Source organism: Procambarus clarkii, chromosome 44 (genome assembly GCF_040958095.1).
Source record: "Procambarus clarkii isolate CNS0578487 chromosome 44, FALCON_Pclarkii_2.0, whole genome shotgun sequence".
NCBI lineage: Eukaryota > Metazoa > Arthropoda > Malacostraca > Decapoda > Cambaridae > Procambarus > Procambarus clarkii.
The window spans coordinates 17639372-17661484 of record NC_091193.1 but is presented as its reverse complement, the minus strand read 5'-3'; the positions used below and the strand labels follow the sequence as shown (position 1 = coordinate 17661484).

General features: G+C 40.3%; 1 protein-coding gene across 5 annotated transcripts in view; it reads right to left on the bottom strand.

The window, feature by feature from the left end:
- Positions 1–22113, bottom strand: part of Pi3K21B (phosphatidylinositol 3-kinase regulatory subunit alpha) — a 579671-nt gene that overhangs the window by 3470 nt on the left and 554088 nt on the right. For 4 of the 5 annotated variants that reach the window (XM_069300668.1, XM_045725894.2, XM_045725896.2 and 1 more), the window contains 8 exons: positions 6580–6714; positions 3951–4185; positions 3216–3500; positions 2775–2985; positions 2204–2329; positions 1254–2078; positions 811–1069; positions 381–520 (listed from right to left, as the gene is read on the bottom strand). In XM_069300668.1, coding sequence (XP_069156769.1) covers positions 381–520; positions 811–1069; positions 1254–2078; positions 2204–2329; positions 2775–2985; positions 3216–3500; positions 3951–4185; positions 6580–6714 — 2216 coding nt within the window. Of the gene's footprint in view, positions 1–380; positions 521–810; positions 1070–1253; positions 2079–2203; positions 2330–2774; positions 2986–3215; positions 3501–3950; positions 4186–4840; positions 5847–6579; positions 6715–22113 lie in introns of those variants that run through there. The other variant, XM_045725895.2, reaches the window with a different exon arrangement.

Genomic DNA, 22113 nt, shown 5'->3' with positions numbered 1-22113 from the left:
CAGTAGGGTACTGCTGACTATCGATTCAGTACCAAACGTGCAAGATGTCATGACTGGATGGTGTGTCACTGAGTACAGTACCAAAAATTTTTCTGCAAAATTGCTCTATTTATTCTAGGCTACTGCACTTTCCATCCCACAAAAGTGGAAAATGGGGTAATAATAATTTGTAAGGGATGGGAATAGAGGGAAAGAAAAAAGGCATAAAGAGAAATTTGAGAATTAGTGAATGATTGGGGGGAGGGAGCAAAATTAGAAGAGGGTGAGAAGATGTGGATGGGGGACAGAAAAATGGATGAAAAACAAATGGACATACAGTACTGGAAAATATAGATGTAAATATGAGGCTGAGAATGAGACAGTCGAGGGGTAATACTTACGCAATTGACAAAGCATATCCTCCATTTTGTGCCATTCTTATGAGGAAAGTGCCATCAGGTTTGTTGTGTAGCAAATTAACAGCTCTTTCTCTTGAGCAAGCATCATCATGCCATAGAGACTCGTTGTTTAGCTCCGGACACTAGAAGGATATAAATATTCATGATGTACATTGAGAACATCAAAATATACTAATTTAGTCCTTCCCTGTTGAAATAAAACTACTCTCCCCACTACTATAATTTGTAATAACCACAAACACTATCACAGTCCATTGAAATTCATTATTATAGCATATAATCCTCATTCAGGATGAAATAATTAAAATCAGAATTGCAAGGTATGAATACTGTACATCACATATATGACATTCTTATTATCCACAACATAAAAAAACACTTGATACAGTACATGCATAAAAAACAAACATACCGGCTGTGTAGTTTGGGATGGATCCGTCTGGTCAAGCCACTGATCCATCATATCAGCAGAAAGTCCCCGTGAGAGTAACAAATTCTTGAGATGGTCCATTTGTTTTGCTAATTTCATGACTTCCAATTTGAAAGATGTTGCCTGGCGTTCCACACTTAAACTCTCTCTCTTCAGAGCTGAAAAGTGATTTTCTTGTTGACTGTGAGCTTCTCTAACCATTTCCAGTCGTCCCAGCAGTACTTGTTGGTTGGTTAACAAGCTAGGATAAAAAAAATCAGAACATAAAAATTTACATTGATAATGCAATTTTCCTAAACAAAGATTTTATTGCAATGAACTTAACTGAATGCTGAGTTAGGTCTGAGGGTCAAGCATTTGAACATGTAGCACTTTAAGCAAGCAAGAGCAATTTACAGTTTAATACTTTACAAAATATCACTTACTCGTGCACTTCATGGGGCTGGGCTTCAATTTTGAATTTTTCATGGAGCTTGAGGTGGTCATCAATCCATAACATCGTTTCTGCATAACCATCCAGTGCTTGTCGACTCAACTGAATATCTTGAGCTAGTGCCTGCTGTTTTTCATAGCTGTTATTATACTGAGCAGTTTTGGCTAGGTACTGCTTATTTAGGTCATTCAAACGACCCAGAATGTCCTCGACTCGCATTCTTGCACTCTCGGATTCTTCTCCATGGAAACGACTCACTGGGTGAAGCAACCTGATGTCTAGTGCTTTATTAAACTGTATAAGACTTTGTTGGCAGCAATAGTTTACCAATTCTACTACAGAGTTGAAGGTGAATGGTTCTGTGAAGCCATACTTTCCACTGCGGTGACATATTTTTATTAATTTATTTGAACCTCCCTTGCGCAGTGTAAGCGTGTATTCATTATTTCCTGTTGATGCATCTCTGACTAAGAAAGTTCCATCTTTAGTGTCTTTCATCAGAACATTAACATCTTCCCTTGATATGGTACCCCAATACCATTCAGCTTCTTGAAGTGCCTTTGGTGCACTAGCTGGGATGTTTGAGTAATAGGAAAGTGTGCCACTACCAACTGCTGAAGGAGGAAGTCCAGAAGCAGTAGCAGGAGATCGTGGGCTAGCTTCCTCCATAAACCCAGGATTTGTAGTCGTGGATGGACGTGGCCTTGGTGGTAAAGCTGGAGCTGGTGCAAAAGTGGGAACCTTTTCTCCCCAATCTACCTTTGTCAAAAGCATCTCTACAATCCGCATGTGTGCTTCAGTGTTCCGTGCTAGTTCCCTATAAAAAAAGTAAAAAATATTTTTAAGTTATATTACTAGTATTAACAAATTCATGATCTCAAAATTTAAAATGCAAAAAATGCAACTGGGAATGAACAAATAAATTAATAACAAAATACTTACACAATTTTTTCCCATGGTGGTCTTAGGAGGACATGACAAAGAGATTGAATGAGTAGAGTTGGTGGATCTAAGATGCCCCTTCCAACTTGGAGTTGACATAGTTGCAAGAAGTGGCTCATCAAGAACCTAAGAAGAACAAAATACATATATTATCAAACCCAAGTTCAGTATACAAAACTAAACATAAAAACAAGTAAATAATGCAGTGTGTTCTCAAATTAATGCACACTTTTCACATACGACTGGAAAGTGGTGGTACAGCCATACAAGACATTAAAATGAATTAATGAAAGTACAACATGGCTACCAGTCTTGTTAAACTAATACTTCATAAATAAAAACTGCCAGAATTTTTCTTGTCTCACTATCACCTCTCCTCCATTTTTTTCCCCGAATAAGCACCATATTAGATTTGACAGAAGCCCTTATAGAGAAGAGCGCTCTGGTTTCCCTTAAAAACGCTTTCGCCCTTATAGACAAAATATCCTTTGCAAAAAATTTAATTCATCTAATAATTTTCAATATATAACATAACTGCATCTTGGGAATACTAATAAACTTATAAACTTACTGCAAAGTATAAAAATGATGAGAATTAAGTTCCTTGACCATCTGTGCCATACATTTAGCACACTGATCATCATTATGGATACGAGTAGCTTCAATAAAGCGATCATAAAAAGTTTCAGGAATCACTGGTTCAGGGAGCTCTCGGAGATATCTCTTAATCAGGTACGCAATAACATGGGGTTCGTATGCACTAAGGTCAACATTGCACATGTCTGAAATTAAAAACATGATTAGTGGTTTGCAATTTTATAGTTATATAAAAAAATGCATGTACCGCATACACAAAACTGCACTTTTAATTATATATATTGCATACTACTTACAACTTAAGTAGCTATAGTATTCAATGAAAGTGAATTCAATATTGGTATTGTATTTGAAATTTTCAAGCATCTTTAGAATATAAATGTATATAATTTTCTGAAAATCCCAAAACACTAACCATCATCACAGTCCTGTCTCAACTGAGCTAGAGTTTCCTGTTGGGGTGGTGTGCGATATAGGCGGTACGGATCCAAGTTAGGATCACTCTTGGCACGGAACACAATTTCTTGACAGCATCGCACAAGCAGGAGAGGTGCAGGGCTATCACCAGGAGTGAACTGTGTGCACAAGCTCAATCCAAATACAGAGGAGAGTAATATGCGACGAAAATACTTGGACGATTGTTTAACACAGGGAGGCAAACCAGTGGCAGCACATGTGCGATGAGCGATCAGTCCACAGTCTGGAAAGTTATGTAATTATGAAAATAAGGTATCCATAAATAGGTATGTTTTGATCATATCAGATCAAAATACCTGGTTCCTATGTCTGGTAAGTCTCAATACATGTGGTATATGAATATGAGTCACTACTGTCAAAGATAAACAACTGGGTTTATGAATCTTACATACACAGTAAAGACATATTGAAACAGTGAATCAATGCAAAACTGCTTACAAGTATATAAATACCTGCATGTGTTACTTGTGTCAATTTTTTGTTGAATTAGTTTTTAATTTTCCTTTATGATCACATTTAAAATCATATGAATATTTAATGGTCCACTACATGAAAAGGTAGACCTAACCACACCACAAAAATTAGAGAAACACTGTTCTGTACAGTATACAGTGCAGCTAGGCATAGTATTTTATTTCATTTAACATACTATAACACCTGTATTGTATCTCACCTTGACAAAACTGTCCTTGATGAATAAAACCTCGGAGATATAATCCACACTTGTCGCAGCGGTGGAGGTCATGGAAGGAGTGGTTACGAAGGTTATGATGAGATGCCGGAGTGCTGCAGTCTGCTCCTCCAATACCAGAAGAAGGTTTACTGTCTATATCACGACACTCATTTTGTAGTTGATCAATGCATACCAAGATAGCTTTTTGGTGGAACTCGTCTTTGATGCCCATATTCTGGAAAACAAAAAGTTCTTATGTTAATGCTATAAAGTAATGTAATTAATTATGTACCAATGAGTGAATAATAATTAATGTTGATTTTTGTAGATTATCAGTGTTTTTTAGTTTTAATCATAATACTATAAAATAAATGGTATTCCAATTTATTTTTCATTTTTTTCTGGAAAATGGGCTATATTGTAAAATGAAGACTACTTTATTAGAAGCCACTTGAAATCCATCTGAATGACGAATCCTTACTTAATTTATTACCCTAAAGGTTGTGGATGTGTTATACACAAGAATATGGGGCACTGATATTGCACTCATTTTACAAATATCCAGTCATGTAATGCCCCATAGCCCTCAATCCACAAATATGTTAAGTTTTGCATATTTTTTAATATGGTCCCCCCCTTCTCAAACTGTGTGGAATATTAAGAATGTGTATAAATTTTATATGTTAATGTTAACCAATCATTAAATACAAGCATAGCTTTTGCAACAAATCCACATAAAATGTTGAACTTATTTCTAACACAAAACCGTATTGAAATTTGTGGCCGACTTATGACCATTGCCCAGCTAAACAATGAAAGTCAAAACCTACTTTCACAGTGCAACAGCAGTATAAACAAAAAGGTACAGCTTGGTAGTGCACACAAGTTACCTGAGCTTCATTAGTAGCTGTGTCACTGATCCCAAAGTCACAAGATTTAAGTTGTGCCATGTTGGAACCATCACTTTTATGACTTGGTGAACTTGCATACAACACTGAGCTGTTTGTAGAATGCCATTGCTGATAAGATGGTTGTACAATTTGTATCTTAACATTTTCAGGTACTACTCTGGGCCATCCAGGATTGAGAGTTGGGGAAAGACAATCTGGAGCATCTAAATCTGACAATTTTAGGCACAAAGATTCCCCATCACTGGAGCGAATACTAGATGAAATCTCACTAGGTAAGTAAGTAGTGGTAGTATCTGCAGAACCCATGATGCTTGATGCAGATGAAGCAGTTGATGTACGTCGTGTGCCACTGTCATTACATGGTTGATGAAACTGGGAACTGCCAGGTCTGAGGCTCATATCAGGATTAGGACTTGCAATTTTAGGATTTTGCAGTTTGGGGCTTGTATTGTTAAAGTCATCTTTGTGCTTAAATTTGTGCGACAGTAATGCCGCACGTATTGCCTGCAGTTTTGGACATGGATGAGGAGAACTACTTATGATTGGAATAGGACTGCTGACCCTTACTTGTCCTCTTGGGCGAGAACATGCAGAAACTTTCTGAGGTGTGTCTTCTACATATATTCCACTGTCAGGCGTTTTAAAAGCAAAGCAGCAAGATGGTTTGGGAGTGGAGTATAAATCTTCACGGTCCAACATTTGGTCATTGGGTGGTTTAAAGTAATGGTGGTTATCCAAATGATGAGATGGAGCAGAAGTGCTACACACCTCGGCTGGCTCGACACCTTCCTCACGTTGGCATTTGCGCGAGGACCATCCTCTGAGCTTCGACAAGACAGCGATGGGAGACTTAAAAGGCATCAACAAAGGATACATCCCTCCTACTAATAAACAGGAAAATATAACTATACAGAACAATAAAACTGTCCAAAACCAGAATCACATGCACTTACAGTGCACAAAATATAAGAAAATATATTCAAATATGACAAGCACATTGAATATATGCAAGTTTTGAAAACTGCAATAAAAACAAAGAAAAAAATTTAAACGAGTTTAACACTGAGGAACAAAATGGAAAGAGACTAGAGTATATCACAGTCGAGTATGGGCAGCAGTGTGTTTGATGACCATGGAAACAGCTGTCAAGAAATCCTATCAAACAGTCAGCAACTGTTTACCCGCCGCCTCCACTTGTCACCGCCACAATTACCTCCTTACACCACTACATATGCAAGTTAAAGATATAAATAAAACCAATCAACCAATAAAAACTAAAGTAAACGATTACAAACAAAATTGAAAAAGGTTAAGAGAGTATCACAGTCGAGTATGGACAAAGCCACTTGAAAAGTGGAGGACCCAACTACCAAGGAAACCAGGAGCCATAATATCCAACACGGCTAAGCGTTAAGTAATCCAGGAGCCATAATATCCACCGCTTCACTTATCACCTGTCAGCGCCACACTGACCCTCTGACCACCACTTACCATTGACCCCCCTGGCCACCACCTACCATTGACCCCCCACCCCTCGCGCACCCACCCGTCTCGCCACGAACCACTAACAGCCTTGTTTACATTAGCCCTCCTCTCAATATCAGTACTTTCAATTTCGCGTATTTACATTTATAAGCCTGCGGAACAGTGTGTTCCATTCATACTGTCAAGTTACTTGTTTTCTTGTCACACTAGTGTTACTAAAATGACACACTCACCCCAAGTTTATCACGGTCCAAGGTGAGAAGATCTATTCCTTTGATATCTTTTGCTTTGAATAATTCTGTGTACGGTGCCAAGTTGAGTGTTGCCATCCAGTCCACCACATTACTAGAAGACCATTGGCTGATCGGCTGTGTGGAGAGAAAATAAGGATGAGCGATTTGAATAATTGTAAAAATCAGGTAAAACTTGATATACAGTACTATATATATATATATATATATATATATATATATATATATATATATATATATATATATATATATATATATATATATATAATCTTGGTCACAATACATACATCACGAAATGGTCTTTAAAAAACATTTGAAAACACTGATGGTGGGAAAGGGGGTTCGGACGACTGATGTACTCGCCTAGTAGTGAGTACAGTAAGTGATGTGTAAGTACTATCCAGTCATTAGATCCTTCTAACGTATCCGTAACAAGGAATATTTCAAAATCTATTACAAAACACACTACACAGTAATTTTTTTGTTTTTGGCAGGGATATTCTTGCGCGGGTTATAAGATTCTGGCTGCCCCACTAAGTGTTGCTTGTTTCTTTCTGTTTTACTTAGACGGAGTATGAGTATTTATGACTCGTATGGTCGCTTTAGTAAGATTTTGCCCCATTTGTTTAACAACTTCTGCTCGCTTGAATCTAAGTTGAAATCTTAATGGTAACTCTGCACTGTGTTAAATAATGTTCCAGTGAGGGGGATTAAGGCCATCATCGCCGCATAATTAATCAGCATATACGCTAATCCCACTTATGTTACAACAAAGTTATAACATAAGATGTTGGATGAAAATGTGTTATTCCAACACATTTTCACTTTAACGATAACACACCGGATCTCTCCAGTGTTTACCTTAGCCTGCAACCAAAATTGACATTTATACAAACCCAAAACCATCAACCTTAGCACCACGCAAGACAAAATTATATCTATAAAATGTCAAGGTAGAGAAATAATATAAACAACATTTCTAGGCGGTCATAATCTAATCTAAAAATTTGCAAGAAAAATTAAAATGCTCAGCCAGAATAAAGCTAATCCTTAACAGCGAACTCATAGATCAATATAAAGCATCCACCATGATCTATTAAAATTAAATGTTTCTTGGGATCAATTTCTGAAATCTAATACTGTACTCGAGTAATACTGTCAATATTTTAATATAGCAGGTAGGTTAACTTGAAATAATTACGGAATAATTAAATACATGTAGAACTGCTGTAGTTCTAGGGTACATAATTATGATGATAAAACCCCAATACTTTAGGACAATATGTACATTTAAATACTTTAGGTGTACACTAGCGCTCTCTTCAGTGGAGTGCAATAGGCAATATGACTCGAAGTTCAACACACACACACACACACACACACAAGATACACGAGCCAAACACAGTTCTTAATTGGAACTCTTTCCCTGGTCCCGTTCGCGACGGCCAATCACGAACATTAAACAATTCGATTTTACTAATGAAACATTTCATCTAGACTTTTATATAAAAAAATTTGATACAACAAACAGCAACGAGATTCTTATTTCAATTATATTCTTCTGAAGTAGTATGACCAGGTTGCTTCAGTCATATTTCTTCCATTCGCTAGACTATTAAATTCACGTTGATGAGATTTACACTCCCAACCACAATTATTTACAATTTTATGTAAACACTATATAGCTAAGATTTCATCACCGAGATGAAACTAGTCTCACCAAGCCACATTTAAAAACACTGCAACACAAATGTTAATTTCAGTACTTAATATGAATTGCAGCCACATTCTGCATAAAGTTAAGTAAATGATCACAACAAAGGCAATCATAAAAGTTTCTATGTAATGCACACAAATAATCCTCACATACCTGCACTATAGCTGGAGAGGCACTTAATCCAAGGTCTAAGAGCACCATTATTATAAATCACTAACCGCTATCATAAAAAAAATTGTGTACAACAAAAATAAGGCGAATATGGAAGCGTGGAGGTGGTGGAGAAGAGTGAGAGCGGTGGTGCTGGTGACACCTCGGCTCACTCTTACAGACTGAGCCATCTAGGCTCTCTCACCCTCGCCATCACCACACACCCACCACCAGCCCTCCCCCACACCCATCCTCTCTACCACCTTCCTCTTCACCACAGCTGCGACCCAACACCTTTGCCAAGCTTTCTTTAGACCTTGCGTCAGTGATGGCAGATATCACTCTTCATGTAATTTCTGGAGCGTGTTGAAGGTCTATTATATGGTAATTATAATGTTATTTATAATCTTACTTTAAGTATATGCTCGTGTAACTACTTTTACGCGGTTAAAAAAGTCACAATTTTATCAAATTATCAAGAAAAATACTAATTTGCAAATGATCTCGCTGAAAAATCAAAACAGTTGAATATACATTTTTTGTTATATATATTTTCAAGGGAAGACGTGATAAGCAAGGGAGGTGCTGCTCCCGTGCGGCCGCTGACATTACTAACGTTGGCCGGCCGCTGCATCCACCACCACCACCTCTTAGAGATTTATTTCCTATTTATCTTAAGTTTAAAAAGAATTTTTTAGACAATTCATTGAAGTTTGTGTTGCAACCGTTCATAATTAGTTCAATTAATTTCCTTACACCCCATATCTATCCCGAGTGAGAGCGGAATAAAGGTTTGAGCCACAAAGCCTTGTATGTATGTACTTTTACCTGAATAAACTTTGCTTTATTTATTATTATAAAGTGAATTCAGAAACTTGTTCAGTCAATCTCTTGTTTGTCCTGTTTTTTTACCTATTCTAGTTTCGAGATGTTGAAAGCCTTCCTTATCTTTTGATGAAGTATCACCTACACCACCATTGTTGTAAATTTAAAACATACAAGCCTGGCCTACGACCAGGCTCGACTGATAACTTGGTCCAACAGACTGTTGCTTGGAGTGGCTCGCAGGACCACATGTCCACTACAACCCGGCACTTCTTGCAGGAACGTGTCTAATGTTTTCTTTAAGTTCACCTTTGTTCCATCAATATTTCTTATGCTTGCTGAGAGGGTATTGAGCAACCGTGGACCTCTCAAGATCATAGTGTTCTCTAATTGTGATATACAGATTTATTCTGCATTTCCTACCAAATCTTTTGTTTCAGTATATTGTTATTTTACTGTGTAAATTTATGACCTGGCCTTCCAGCATTTTCTATGTATATATTATGTGATACCTCTTTCTCCTTTTTAGAGAGAGGGTTATTTCAAAATATCATACTTTGAGATCTTAAGAGACGATTCCAATAATTTAGATGCTTTACCTTGTTTGTATGTGGTGTGTACGTTCTCAATATTTCCTCGTAGTGGGATCCCTGGATTTGACGGCTTTCATATATAATAAGCACTACAATTTTCCCCTGGCTGACGTTATATTTGTTTGGTTTTATTCACAAAGCGTAAGGTCGTCTTTTGTTATTTCAAAATACTTTACACGTTCTTCCACGAGTAGATCTGGATGTATAATTGTACCCTGCATTTCGTTTAAGTTCTTCATTATTACCATACCTATGTATTTGCCACTTATCACTGTTAAACATGTTATTTTCCTTTGCCCAATCGAATACTATTGATATAGGCTTGTAGTTATTCAGTGTGTAATACAGCAGTAATTTTCATGCCGATTTTTTATCGTCTGCACATTTATGATTTATTAATTACAAGTAGTGTTCCCGTAAATTTTGAATAAAGTTAATAGGGTAGCTATTTAATTTTATTACTGTATTTAACGTAACGTCTACGTAATCGGGTCGCAACCAAAGGTACTGGATTCAATTCCCGGGCACAACAGAGATGTTGATGCTTCTGTTCACCGAACAGTAAAAGGGTATCCGGGACGTGGATAACTGTTGTGGATTGCATCCTGAGAAAGGTCAGTAGTTATCCAAGGGGGACCTCGATAAACCTAAGTACCGGCTTCCTGTCCCTGACAACTAGAAATCATAAGCAAACAAGTCTTGCAAGCAATGCAAGTTGTGTGTGCACTTTCTACAACAAGCAAACTTGTAACACATGTACAGGATTTGGGTAATACATCCTGGAATAAAATATACATTATTACTCAACATTTCTGACTGGAAGAAGGGGACCCTTAGCCTCGAAGGAAACCACACAACGCATTAGAGGGAATGTTTAGGTCCCTTCCCATACAGTTTCTGTGCGCTTTTCTCCTACCACCCGCTTCCTTTTGATTTTTTTAACATTTGTAATTAAGTTTTTACTACATTTTTATCTTGTCCCACATTCAACGGCAATGACGCAAGGTATGTGAACAGTTTTGCTGACAAAGTTTACACTTGATCAGATCTGTTTCAGAAACTCCCAGCGGTATTTGTAACCTAGAATAAGCCCATCAGTGGTAATGTCTAGAAGTCTACTGACTTAATGGATGACCCATGTACGCTGTTCCTACGTAGTAATGTAATTGAATAGCTTGTAAATTTGTCTTAGGTCTACTTTCTGAGGGGTGGGGGTTGGGTTCTCGAAACATTAGTGGCCTTTTTGCTGTTAATAGGCAATCCAAGGTAATAATCAAATCCTCTAAGAGCATGTTTGACTATTTCATTTCCAGAGTGCAATCGGAGCTGAATATGGATGGGATCCACAGGACACAGACTCCATCATTGACGAAATATTTTATTTGCCTAGACGTGTTTATATCAAATGTAATTTTTTTTTAAATCAATTTACATTCCAATTTCATCATAATTAATAACACTCGCGTCATTATTACCCAGAGTATTTTAACATACCGACCCCTGCAGGAGTCTCATATGCTGCCTGTCACACTATCCGCTGACAAACCACTTCTTGTAATCTGAGCACGACGCTCGAGTTTTAACATGCACTAGACGACGTAAATACGTGCATATAAGCACGCACAAAGTGTAAATCCTCAGCTTTCATCCCACATGCAAGCTTATAAATACTTAATGTAACTTCAAACATAATTTCTGACCTAAATCTAGTCTTTTTAACCACATAAAAAACGAAATATAGTAAAGCATTAAGGCGACTTGCGTAATGTCTATTAGTGAGGCGTGAGGTCGAAAGGAGTTTATGATGGTAAGAATCAGTGCAGCGCGACCACCGCCCAGTAATAATGATTTGGTTGGTGGTGCTCACACTTGGGTCGTCTGTGTGTGGAGCCTGACGTTGTGCCCATGAGTTAGGAATGAATGCAAGCACGTGGGCAAGCAAGAGTTGAGAAGCGGTTGCGTCAGCAACCACGGAACTACTGGGTAGTTTGATTTTGAGAATACAAGCTCTCAAGAACACAAATACTATTTCCTGCATACTTTTGAGTGAATTAACAGGAAACATTATTTAACAATTTAAATGAATACAAATGATCAAAGTTGAAAATTCCCAACAAATATAATATTTACTCTTTTTTCGCAAGTAATAAGAAGAGCAGTAACCTTGTATGCTCAGTCAATGGACCCCCCCTTGCATTGACGTCACGCGACCACGTGATTGTTGTTCACATACGGGTTTGGGAGTAAGCAGCCTCCTCATGTAGACTACACGAGACCGGCAAATACCACTACTTTTTATCTAAGTTGTGCAAGTATTAACTAATTTTTACTATGCCATTCTAGTCCTGCTACTAACATGTAATAATCATTATTCTGTACATCAACGCTAATTATTTACAATGATTTCGAACAGTTTGCTACTCGTATTTAGCACTTCCTATGCACTACCAAATTTTGTGTCTCCTCGTTTTCATAATTGTTTAGGCATGATATATTTAAATATATAAATGCAACTGGCTTTCCCATTGCCTTGAAAATTGTCACTAAGTAGCATTCTTTAGCAATATTACCAAACACTGATAAATGTTTATTAAATAACTTTAATGAAGCATACTGTGGACGAACACACGTAATTTTTTCAGTCGATTCCTAATTGCACTATTTCATCTTTTATTACACCCGTTACATCTGAATTTATATCAATACTGAGTATCAACTATAACAGCATTAGGCTGCGGATATAAATTTTACACACACAAAGGCGGCTACCTTTGTGTGTGTGTGTGTGTGTGTGTGTGTGTGTGTGTGTGTGTGTGTGTGTGTGTGTGTGTGTGTGTGTGTGTGTGTGTGTGTGTGTGTGTGTGAGTGTGTGTGTGAGTGTGTGTGAGTGTGTGTGAGTGTGTGAGTGTGTGTGAGTGTGTGTGAGTGTGTGTGAGTGTGTGTGAGTGTGTAATAATGTAATATTTTTCCTTTTAAAAATATTTTTTTTTTATGAATAGAACAGGAAATAGAATAAATAATTCTCCGTATTACTGTATTCAACACATCCTCCTAAAATGATGAAACTTGTAACAAGTACTTGAGCTCAAGTACAAAAACAGACTGCCGCAGCCAAACAATGTTCATGTTTTGAACAATTAATTTTGTCGAGCATAAAAAAGGGCAAAAAAATCAAGCTACAATTTTACTAGGCCCTATATGGCACAAATGTATTATAATAGGCCTAATATTAAGACTAGGAGTGCGTGGATAGGTTAGATTGGTTAAATTTACTATTGGTTAATGTCTCTTAGGTTAATTTAATAATACAAAACGTGAACTTTTTGGGCCCAGCAGTCCATATGCGTACGTTTGGCTAAAATATTTTCTATAAGTACTACTTAGATAGTACATGCAGTAGTAAATGTTTTCTATAAGTACTATCATTTTAGGAGGATGGTCTGTAGTATTGGTGTAGCACGTAGACGAAGTCGTGCTCAAGAGGCCGACTTTGCTGCATTCTTTAAGAAATCACGAATACTTTTATTAATAAGTACAAATAACAATTGGCTTACATGTAATCTAAATTTATTCGTTTACGACTATCCACTATTTACAGATTAGTACCAAAGGTGGAAATTGTTTCCAGTAAATAGCTGATTTGAGCTTCAGTATCTTGTATTGACGGCAGAGTAACACTTCATAGCCTGACTGTTATACATGTGCCCCCCCCCCACCCCATGGTAAAACACTTCAACATCCCAATTTGGTTGAATTTCCATAAAGTTTAATGTTACCGACCCCGCAATCGAAGGGTTAAAAAGTTAATGTAAATATATTCCTGCACACTACTACTGCGCAGTCATCTAACTTCTTACAACCAGCCACCAGCAATCTGTTGTATAACTGTACATTTGTATCAAGATGGTGTGTACATTCACATTAAAAATAAGACTTCATAAATTTAGCAAGTAACTAATGATTTATCATCAACTACACGCATAATGGCCCGTTTAAAGATTATATGTATTAGGACTATAGTTTGTGTTTTTTTTTTTTGGGGGGGGGGGGTCCATGCATTTGTTTTCATCTGTTCAAATCCACTAGTTAACTACCGATAGCCTATACATGGTATATTTTATTTTATGTAAAATTATAATGCTAAAACTGCTGATAAAACAAGCACCGATTTAGATGGCACACATACAAGTATATACAGAGGTGGACTCTAATGTTTTCCAAACCCCGCATGTAAACAAGAAGCACGTGGCACCGTGACGTCACCACACGAAAGGGGTTCATGACGCACGAAGCTTGTTCAGGTGGAAACTTGAATGATCTCGGTAACAGCAGTCACCTCTCCACCATCTACAAGCTGTGTTCTTCACTGTGTGAACACCATGGTCCTAATTTTGGCCTAGACACAACCAACAAATATATCACTGATATATTACGTAGTTGGCCTGGTTGACCAGTCCAGCAACGAGGCGGCCTGGTCGAGGACCGGGCCTCGGGGATGCTAACTGCTATCTCAAGGTAACCTCGAAGATAGCTGTTACTACTATTATATTATAAGTTGGAATCAGCTGGTAACTTTCCAGATACACCACACTTTCCATAATAACCACATTTACCTAGCGACGTCGCTAGGTAAATGTGGTTGTTCCCGTTAGATGTATACGAGTCAAGAATTGCAGTTTTATTTCACAATTTATCGCTACATCTCAGTTCTGAAATACCAAAATTTTGCCCCTTGTAAGGTGGTTTGGTGTTTAAAGCATCGTAATACTGATGCTTTTATTTTTTTTCATACACCCCCCTTAACTTAAACCATACGTGCTACCTCTAAATTCCATAACTTTGCCTATAGCACCCAACCAACAGTCGTGACCTAGACTCCTAGAGAACGACAGGAAGCTGTGTGGGAGGAAAGGGTCACAGCTGGGCCTGGCTGGGGGGCAATGGGAGCAAGTGACGAGCAGGAATGAGGGCGCCTGAGAGTCGCCACCACGGTGCTAGATGATCACTCACACCACAAGGAAGTCTTAAGTGTTACAATCATCACTAACACAACACACTGCCCAGACTTTAAACCATTTGCTGTAACATTAAATTTCATTAGTGCCTCCCATAAATATATTTACATTCGCCACCATAATTACTTTCCCATTATTTTAACTGAGAAAACTCGAATGTATACTTAAACATCCCTTGCTAATCACAACTCCATACGAGGATGATACACCACCTGACCATAAAGTATGTACGTTGATTAAGCACATTCCCAGTAATGGACCCTTGCAACCCGTTCTCACATTAGGCTGGTTAAAGCAGAGGCCGTCCTCCCTAGACACCGGCATAATCAAAGAAAACTATACGACATTGGAGGGTCGACGCATCTTTAACCACTCGACCCATTCTCCAGAGTGGTGCATCGCATTTTGATGTAAAATTTCCCTAAGGCCAAAAATTGACGTACTAAAAATGGTAGCGGCTCACGAAATTGACGTGATGTCCCGTTTTCTGTTCGTGGGTCCTCCTTGAGGTTACCTTGAGGTGGTTTCGGGGCTTAGCGTCCTTGTGGCCCGGTCCTCGACCAGGCCTCCTGGTTGCTGTACTGGTCAACCGGGCTGTTGGACACGGCTGCTCGCAGCCTGACGTATGAATCACATCCTGGTTGATCAGGTATCCTCTAGAGGTGTTTATAAATTTTTCTCTTTAATACTGTGAGGGGGCCAGTTATGTCCCTAAAGGTGTAGTGGAAATGTTGAACAGTCTCGGGCCTCTAATGTTAACCGAGTTCTCTCAGAGTACTTATTGCACGTCTGCTTTTCAACGGGGGTATTCTACACATCCTGCCATACCTTCTGGTCTCTTGTGGTGTTATTTCTGTGTGCAGGTTTGGGACCAGCCCCTCTAATATTTTCTACATGTAAATTATTGTGTATCTCTCCCGCCTGCGCTCAATAGAATACAGACTTAGGCATTTTAATTGGTCCCAATAGTTTAGATGTATTACCGAGTGGATTCTAGCAGTAAAGGATCTCTGCACGCTCTCCAGGTCAGCAATTTCTCCAGCTCTGAAAGAGGCTGTCTTGTGCAATAGGCTGAGCCACTACCAGAATATTCAGATTGTAAACTCTGTGATAAACCTTTAATGCATTGACTACAACACTACACTGTTGAATGTGAAAACGTAAAAGATTTTAGGCCTCCTGGCCTATTGTACCACTAACTGTGTAACTATTTCATTGGCTGAGGTGTTCTGGACGACATCCTGACGATTTATCCAAAATTTGCTTGTCCATTTAAGGACAAGTAAAGACGTTTAAGAGACATTTGGACAAGTTCATTTCGGAAGTGCTGGTTCTATAGGTTGTATGTGGACCTGAAGGCCGCTCCAGCCTAGTTATCAGAAGACAAGCCTGGCCAAGGCGGGGCTTGAGAATAGAGATTGATAGAGATCATAAGACTGAGATCAGGAAAGCTACGGTAAGCATACATAGCGTAGCTCCAACTTTCACTGGCAGCAGCTCATCTTCCGGGCTTCATCATGACTACGAGTTACTCATTCTCACACCAGTACATAGGCTAGAGTGTGATGCGTGCTGAAGCATATTACATAGGCTACATGAATTTATATGCAGATATGACAGCCCCATGGATTCGGAATAGGTACACGTTACGCCTGAAGCCTAATGCGAGGCCGAAGAGTTGAAGCTTCTTTTATACAACAGCAGCTAGGCGAGTGTAGACATGCAAACTGCATCTAACGACATTAACAGAGAGAACGAAGCATGAAATACTCGGAGAAAGTGACAGGGTGAGGATAGTTGGCATGTTTACTGGTTTATCCGTTTCGCGAATTCTTCTGCTCCCTCTGTCCGGCAACTCGTCCTCCTAAGATTACCCCAGCGTCAAGGAACTGTCGTACTAGAGTGTTCTATCCTAACTTATCAGGGGACCCAAAACATAAAACGGGACAGTGTGTCAATTTCGCGACCGCTACCATTTTCTAGTACGACAATTTTTGGTCTCGGGTAGAGTTTGCGTCAAAATGCGACGTTCTCTTAGGAGGGCAGGTTGGCCCAGAGCCCAGGGGATTTTCTGGGGATAATCTGACAACTAAGGCTGCTGGCAATGGACCAAAGGTTAACAAAACCATCACAGCCCAGTCATCTGGAACGTCCTACAAGAACCTGTATAATTTCCTATTAAAAACTTATTTTATCCTGCAATTTTTACTATATATATATATTTATTCTATTTAGGTACATCCGCATTTATGCAGGTAGCCTAGACTATATGGTTACATAGCTTGTCTTGGGCAAGCTTGCTAGTAAATGATTGTGTTTTGGGCCTCTGGTAACTATACAATGTTCTCACTGTGCTTACAGTACCTCTGCTTTTCAGCATATTTTTAATTTTCTACCATATCTCTTGCATTAATAAATGACTATATTGCTTCAGACTAGGGACCCAACCTTCGAGTATCATTTATGTATAGAAAATGTATCATCCCACCTTCGGGAGTCACTGCTGGAAAGGCAGGGACCAAACACTAAAGTTCAACCCTGTAGGAACAAGAAGGCGAGCACGTACGCACGCGTAGAGTCCATATCTAGTCAAGAACAAGAAGTTGGAAAGCTCACAAGTATGCCACCAGACTAATTCCACAACAGGATAAGAATTATGAGGAAAGGCTACAGAAATTAAACCTCTCGTCGCTGGAAGACAAAGGAGCTGGAGAGGACAAGATTGCCACATACATAATTCTCAAGAAGGAATCGATAGGGTAGGTAAGGCCAGATTATTTAGAATGGCTGAGGACACAAGTGGAAAGTTAGTACCAAATTGGTATATTAGAAAATTATTTCAGTGTCAATAGTTAACAAATGAAGAAGAAGCGAAGGTGGTGGATGCAGACTGAATACACAGTTTCAAATGTAAAGATAATAAGAGCCCAATGAGCTCAATAGCCTGTCCATCATTGGTTGCTGAAGCGGGACGAAAGAGCCGAAGCTTAACTCCCGCTGGGACAACTAGTCAAGTACTAGACAACCACCGGCTGGAAAGATTGGGTCCCAAGAGCTAACGCCTCAGTCCCGCAGGCATAAATAGGCGAATACAAATGAGACACACACACACGAGCTCATTAACGACCTACCAATGAAAGTGGAATCTTTCATTAACTGTTTGCAAATGATGCAAACCTGACGCGGCACAACGACGTCAAAGAAAACGGCTGACTGCTTGAAAATGACCTAAACAAGCTACAGTAGTGACCAACCTAATTTCCATTGGAGCTCAGCAACCTAGTTGCGGATCTAATGGTCTGTTGTTTCCACTTACGTGTTATCCTTTGTAACACCGACAAGTACAACGTTATGGGTCTGGTTCTAAAGGAGAATGAGAGGCCAGAAAATCACTAGATTGAAAGGAAGATGACTTCGATCCTCTCACTACAAGCGTAGCAGCGCATGCAAAAATGGCGGTTATAAGAATAGCTTTTTTTTAAGAACCTACACAAAGAACCTCTTTACAATGCTGTAAATGGCCTGAAGTGCCCATAGCCAGGTTGATGCGGTAGCTCAAGAAGAACCTTGTCCGGTACTCTTAAAAGCCATCGGGGTGGGTGTTTGTACGTGAATAGATGTGAATAATAGGCTAGAGTGGGAGTATGGCTGATAGTGTGGTTGGGGTTCGAGTAGTGGGGGGAGGGTGAGGGTCAGGCAGTGACCATTATAAAGCTGCTAATTCACGACGTATGCGCTCCAAAAAACTAGCTGTTGCTGCCAGTCATCATAACCAGCGCGTGTAGTTGCTGGGTGATGAAACCAGCAGGTGGTGAGCCGGTTGCCGTGCGAGGAGCAAAGCTTGTGTCTCATCAGCAAAATGCGTGTTGGAAGCGCTGGCGGTGCAAGTTAGCAGAGACGTTGTAGAAGGTAACGAGCTGTGTTACTGGTCGTAACCTTCACTTCTTGTATTATCCTTAAAGAGGATAATAACACTCCACTAACACCTACCCCGACATTTTTTGTTTTATGTATTTCCCACACACAGCTTATTTCAGAAGTAGCCTTCAACTGCCATGTTATCACCCATACTTATAATTAAACGTTTGCTACCAATTATTGCCCATCATCTTAATCGAATTTTAAATTCGGATATTTAGAGGCTATACTCATGAATATAATGCAGGTCATTTTTAAATAAATGAATTAGCTACTATAAAGATTTAAAGAGCGACCAATGCCTACTTTCAACCATTTTCCCATCCAGGCCATGAACCTTGCCATGATTTCGGGGCTCAACGTTTCTGCTGTCCGGTCCCTGTCCTGGCCTCCTGGTTGCTAGACTGGTCAACCGGGCTGTTGGACGGTGTATGTAAACGTTTTTTTTTTTGTCCGAAAGTTCAGCTAATAAATTACCGTTATTACTTTTATTCGCGGTATCACTAAGGAAATGAAAATAAAACAATTATACGAGTAAATAAAAACATTATGATTATCAACCCTTCGACTATGCAGTTCATATTGGTCTGCTACCACTGTTGCAAACACACGCGTATTTGGTGTGAATTGGGGCACCAAGGCAGAGGGCTACTGCTACACGGAGGGCCTCTGAATCTAGACGTGTGTATGCTGTAGAGATAGGTACAGCCAGAAAAAAAGACCCCCACATGGTGGGTACCCACCGTTCTGAGGCGGCCTTTCTCCTTATCTGATGCTGCAGCATTCAGCATGGCATCAGCTATTTTATCCACTATTGGGCTGTCCAGTTGGACTGTGTGCATTTGTATTGGATCTAAGTTGGGTTATGGGGCTGCAAACATGGGTATAGGCTGCTAGGGCATCCCATTGATTTGAACATTCAATAAAAGCAAGATCGTGTATCCCTGTCTAATCACCCAGAGGTTCTGGTAGGATTTCGATTAGGTCGTTTGATGCATAGGAGGTGGAATGGCAGGCTGAGCAATCTGAGAGCCGTACAGATGCCAAGGCCACTGAATCTTACGGGGAGGGTTGCTTGCTCCCATTGAGTGTCATCCAATGGGAGGTTCAGGACATTCTCTAGCATGGACTTCAAAAGGATGCCATACTTGTTAAATTTAGTGCTGCTGTGGGATGGAGAAGACCTAAGAAAGTCAACATAGGAAGAGAGAGGCATTTTGTGAGGAGGAAGAGTATCATGAGCATCAGTCTTGTCAATCCTGTCCTGCATCCTCCTTACGACGGTAATTTTTGCCTCCAGGACCGCCTCGATTGCTTGAGGGCCAACGGGGGCACCCAGGAGGGTACAGTTAGCTGGCTCAACAATGCTAATGTCCGGAAGAACAGTTCTTGTTATGCCAGTTATGTCTAGGTTGGGGAGACTATTTCACGTTTGGATGCATTGAGAGCCCTATAGTTGTTCTTTGCTCCTGGATATATCCTCTTCTATCCTCCATTGTATTATCCAGAGTTCCGACAAGGGTGCCACCATCCAGGAACCTGATTATCTCTGGTTCAATATTATCACTAGCAAGCGAGCAGGTTTAGTTCGCCTGCCATATTACCAATGACCTCTTTGATAACTAAGCAAAATAGGAGGCGGCTAAGGGATCGCCCTGTTGGACACCTTCACAAGAGGATTTCATGCTTTCCAAAAAGAAGCGTCGAGTCGGCACTTTCATCCTTTCATTGGATGAAAGGATAATGTGGAACGAAATGGTTGCGCAGAGCTTGGGGGACAGCATCTCTTCTGATTTGATTGACGGTATTTTTGAAGTCCAGCTCAACTAGTGCCTTCTGGTCAGAGATTGGCAATGTAAGCACGTGCTGCGTGTGCTGCAGCCTCTCAGCCTAGGGGGATCCCAAACCCGAGCTGATTAGGTTTCAACATGGTGGCTGCTACCTGGCTGGCTGATCTCACTGCAGCATTAGCTACGAGGCGTCTGTGTGTGTTGCCAACGGGAAGGACCCTGATCCCCCCCTGTTTTTTTGTTTGAGCACAGAGGTCTGTTCCATGAAAGAGACCTGATGTCCTGAGGGACGCCGCCAGCCAAACACATGTTGGAGAATCTCGTAATTTGCACTAGAAGGGTTCTTTGCGGAGGCTCCAAGAGCTGGGTTGAGCCTTGTTTGATGTGCTGGGGTCTTAGGCTTGTGAAGCCCCCCCCCCCTGCTGAACATAGCGGAAAAGACATGACTGCTTGCATGGTGGAAACAGACATTGAAAGGTGCTCTTCTCAGACTCTTGAACAGTTAAGGGTTGTGCACCAACATTTTTCTCCTGGGGGATGACAGCTGCTGTCTGGAGGTCTACGATTGTCTTGTAGAGCTGCTCGTGCTGTCGTGCCATTCCTAATGACAATAGTATCCTCGCTGGTTATGAGATTGATTGGTCCTGCCGTATTGCACTCTGTTTCCTGGTGATCTATGCTCTCATTTTATGGTTCTCGTTCTCAGGGGAGTTGTTGGTCGTCCTGCGGTTGGTGGTCTTGGCACGAGGGAAAAGGCAAACTAGGTTGTCTTCTCTAGAGAATTCATTAATAGCTCTAATAACTGAGGTTGCTAATGACCTCTCTCTCCTCTGTGGTATAACAACGTATGCATTTCCAAATAGGAGGAGATTGTGTTATGCTCTGAAGGTTCTGGGAGCATTTCTGACTATTGTCAAAAAGAAAACTTGGATCTGAATGCTTCTCTATGCACCATAGTACACTATGACCCCTCTCCAGGATTCGAATCTGGGCCGCCAATGAACCAAACCCTGGCAGCTCAGTACGATAACCACTCAGCCGGCGAGTGGCTACTGTACTGAGCTGCCAGGGGTATGGTTCTATATACATGTTCCTGTTTATAACCGACCAAGTTGTGTATATAGTTGCCGGAAAATGATTAAGTTTAAAATTGAGCAGAGGGAGAGGAAGAGGGCTTGTGTTGTGTCAGCACGCGGCAACAAAGAGACCCGTGGAGCGCGTGCGTGGCCCGTCATCCCCACCCCCTCTCCCAGAACCAAGATATCCAACAAAGTCCCCCCTCTCCCTCTCCCTAGAGCCTGATACTCCCCCTCCCCGGACCAAGGCAAGCCACCCCACCACCCCTAGTCACCCTGCCGCCGCCTGCTGTTGCTACCCGACCTGCACCTATAGCTCGCTCGCTCAGTCTCTCCCCGCACACACGCGCGCGCGCACACACCTCTCCAGCTCTCACACACGTATACCACTCCAACTATAAACCTGCAATTATTAGCCAATAATTCACGCAA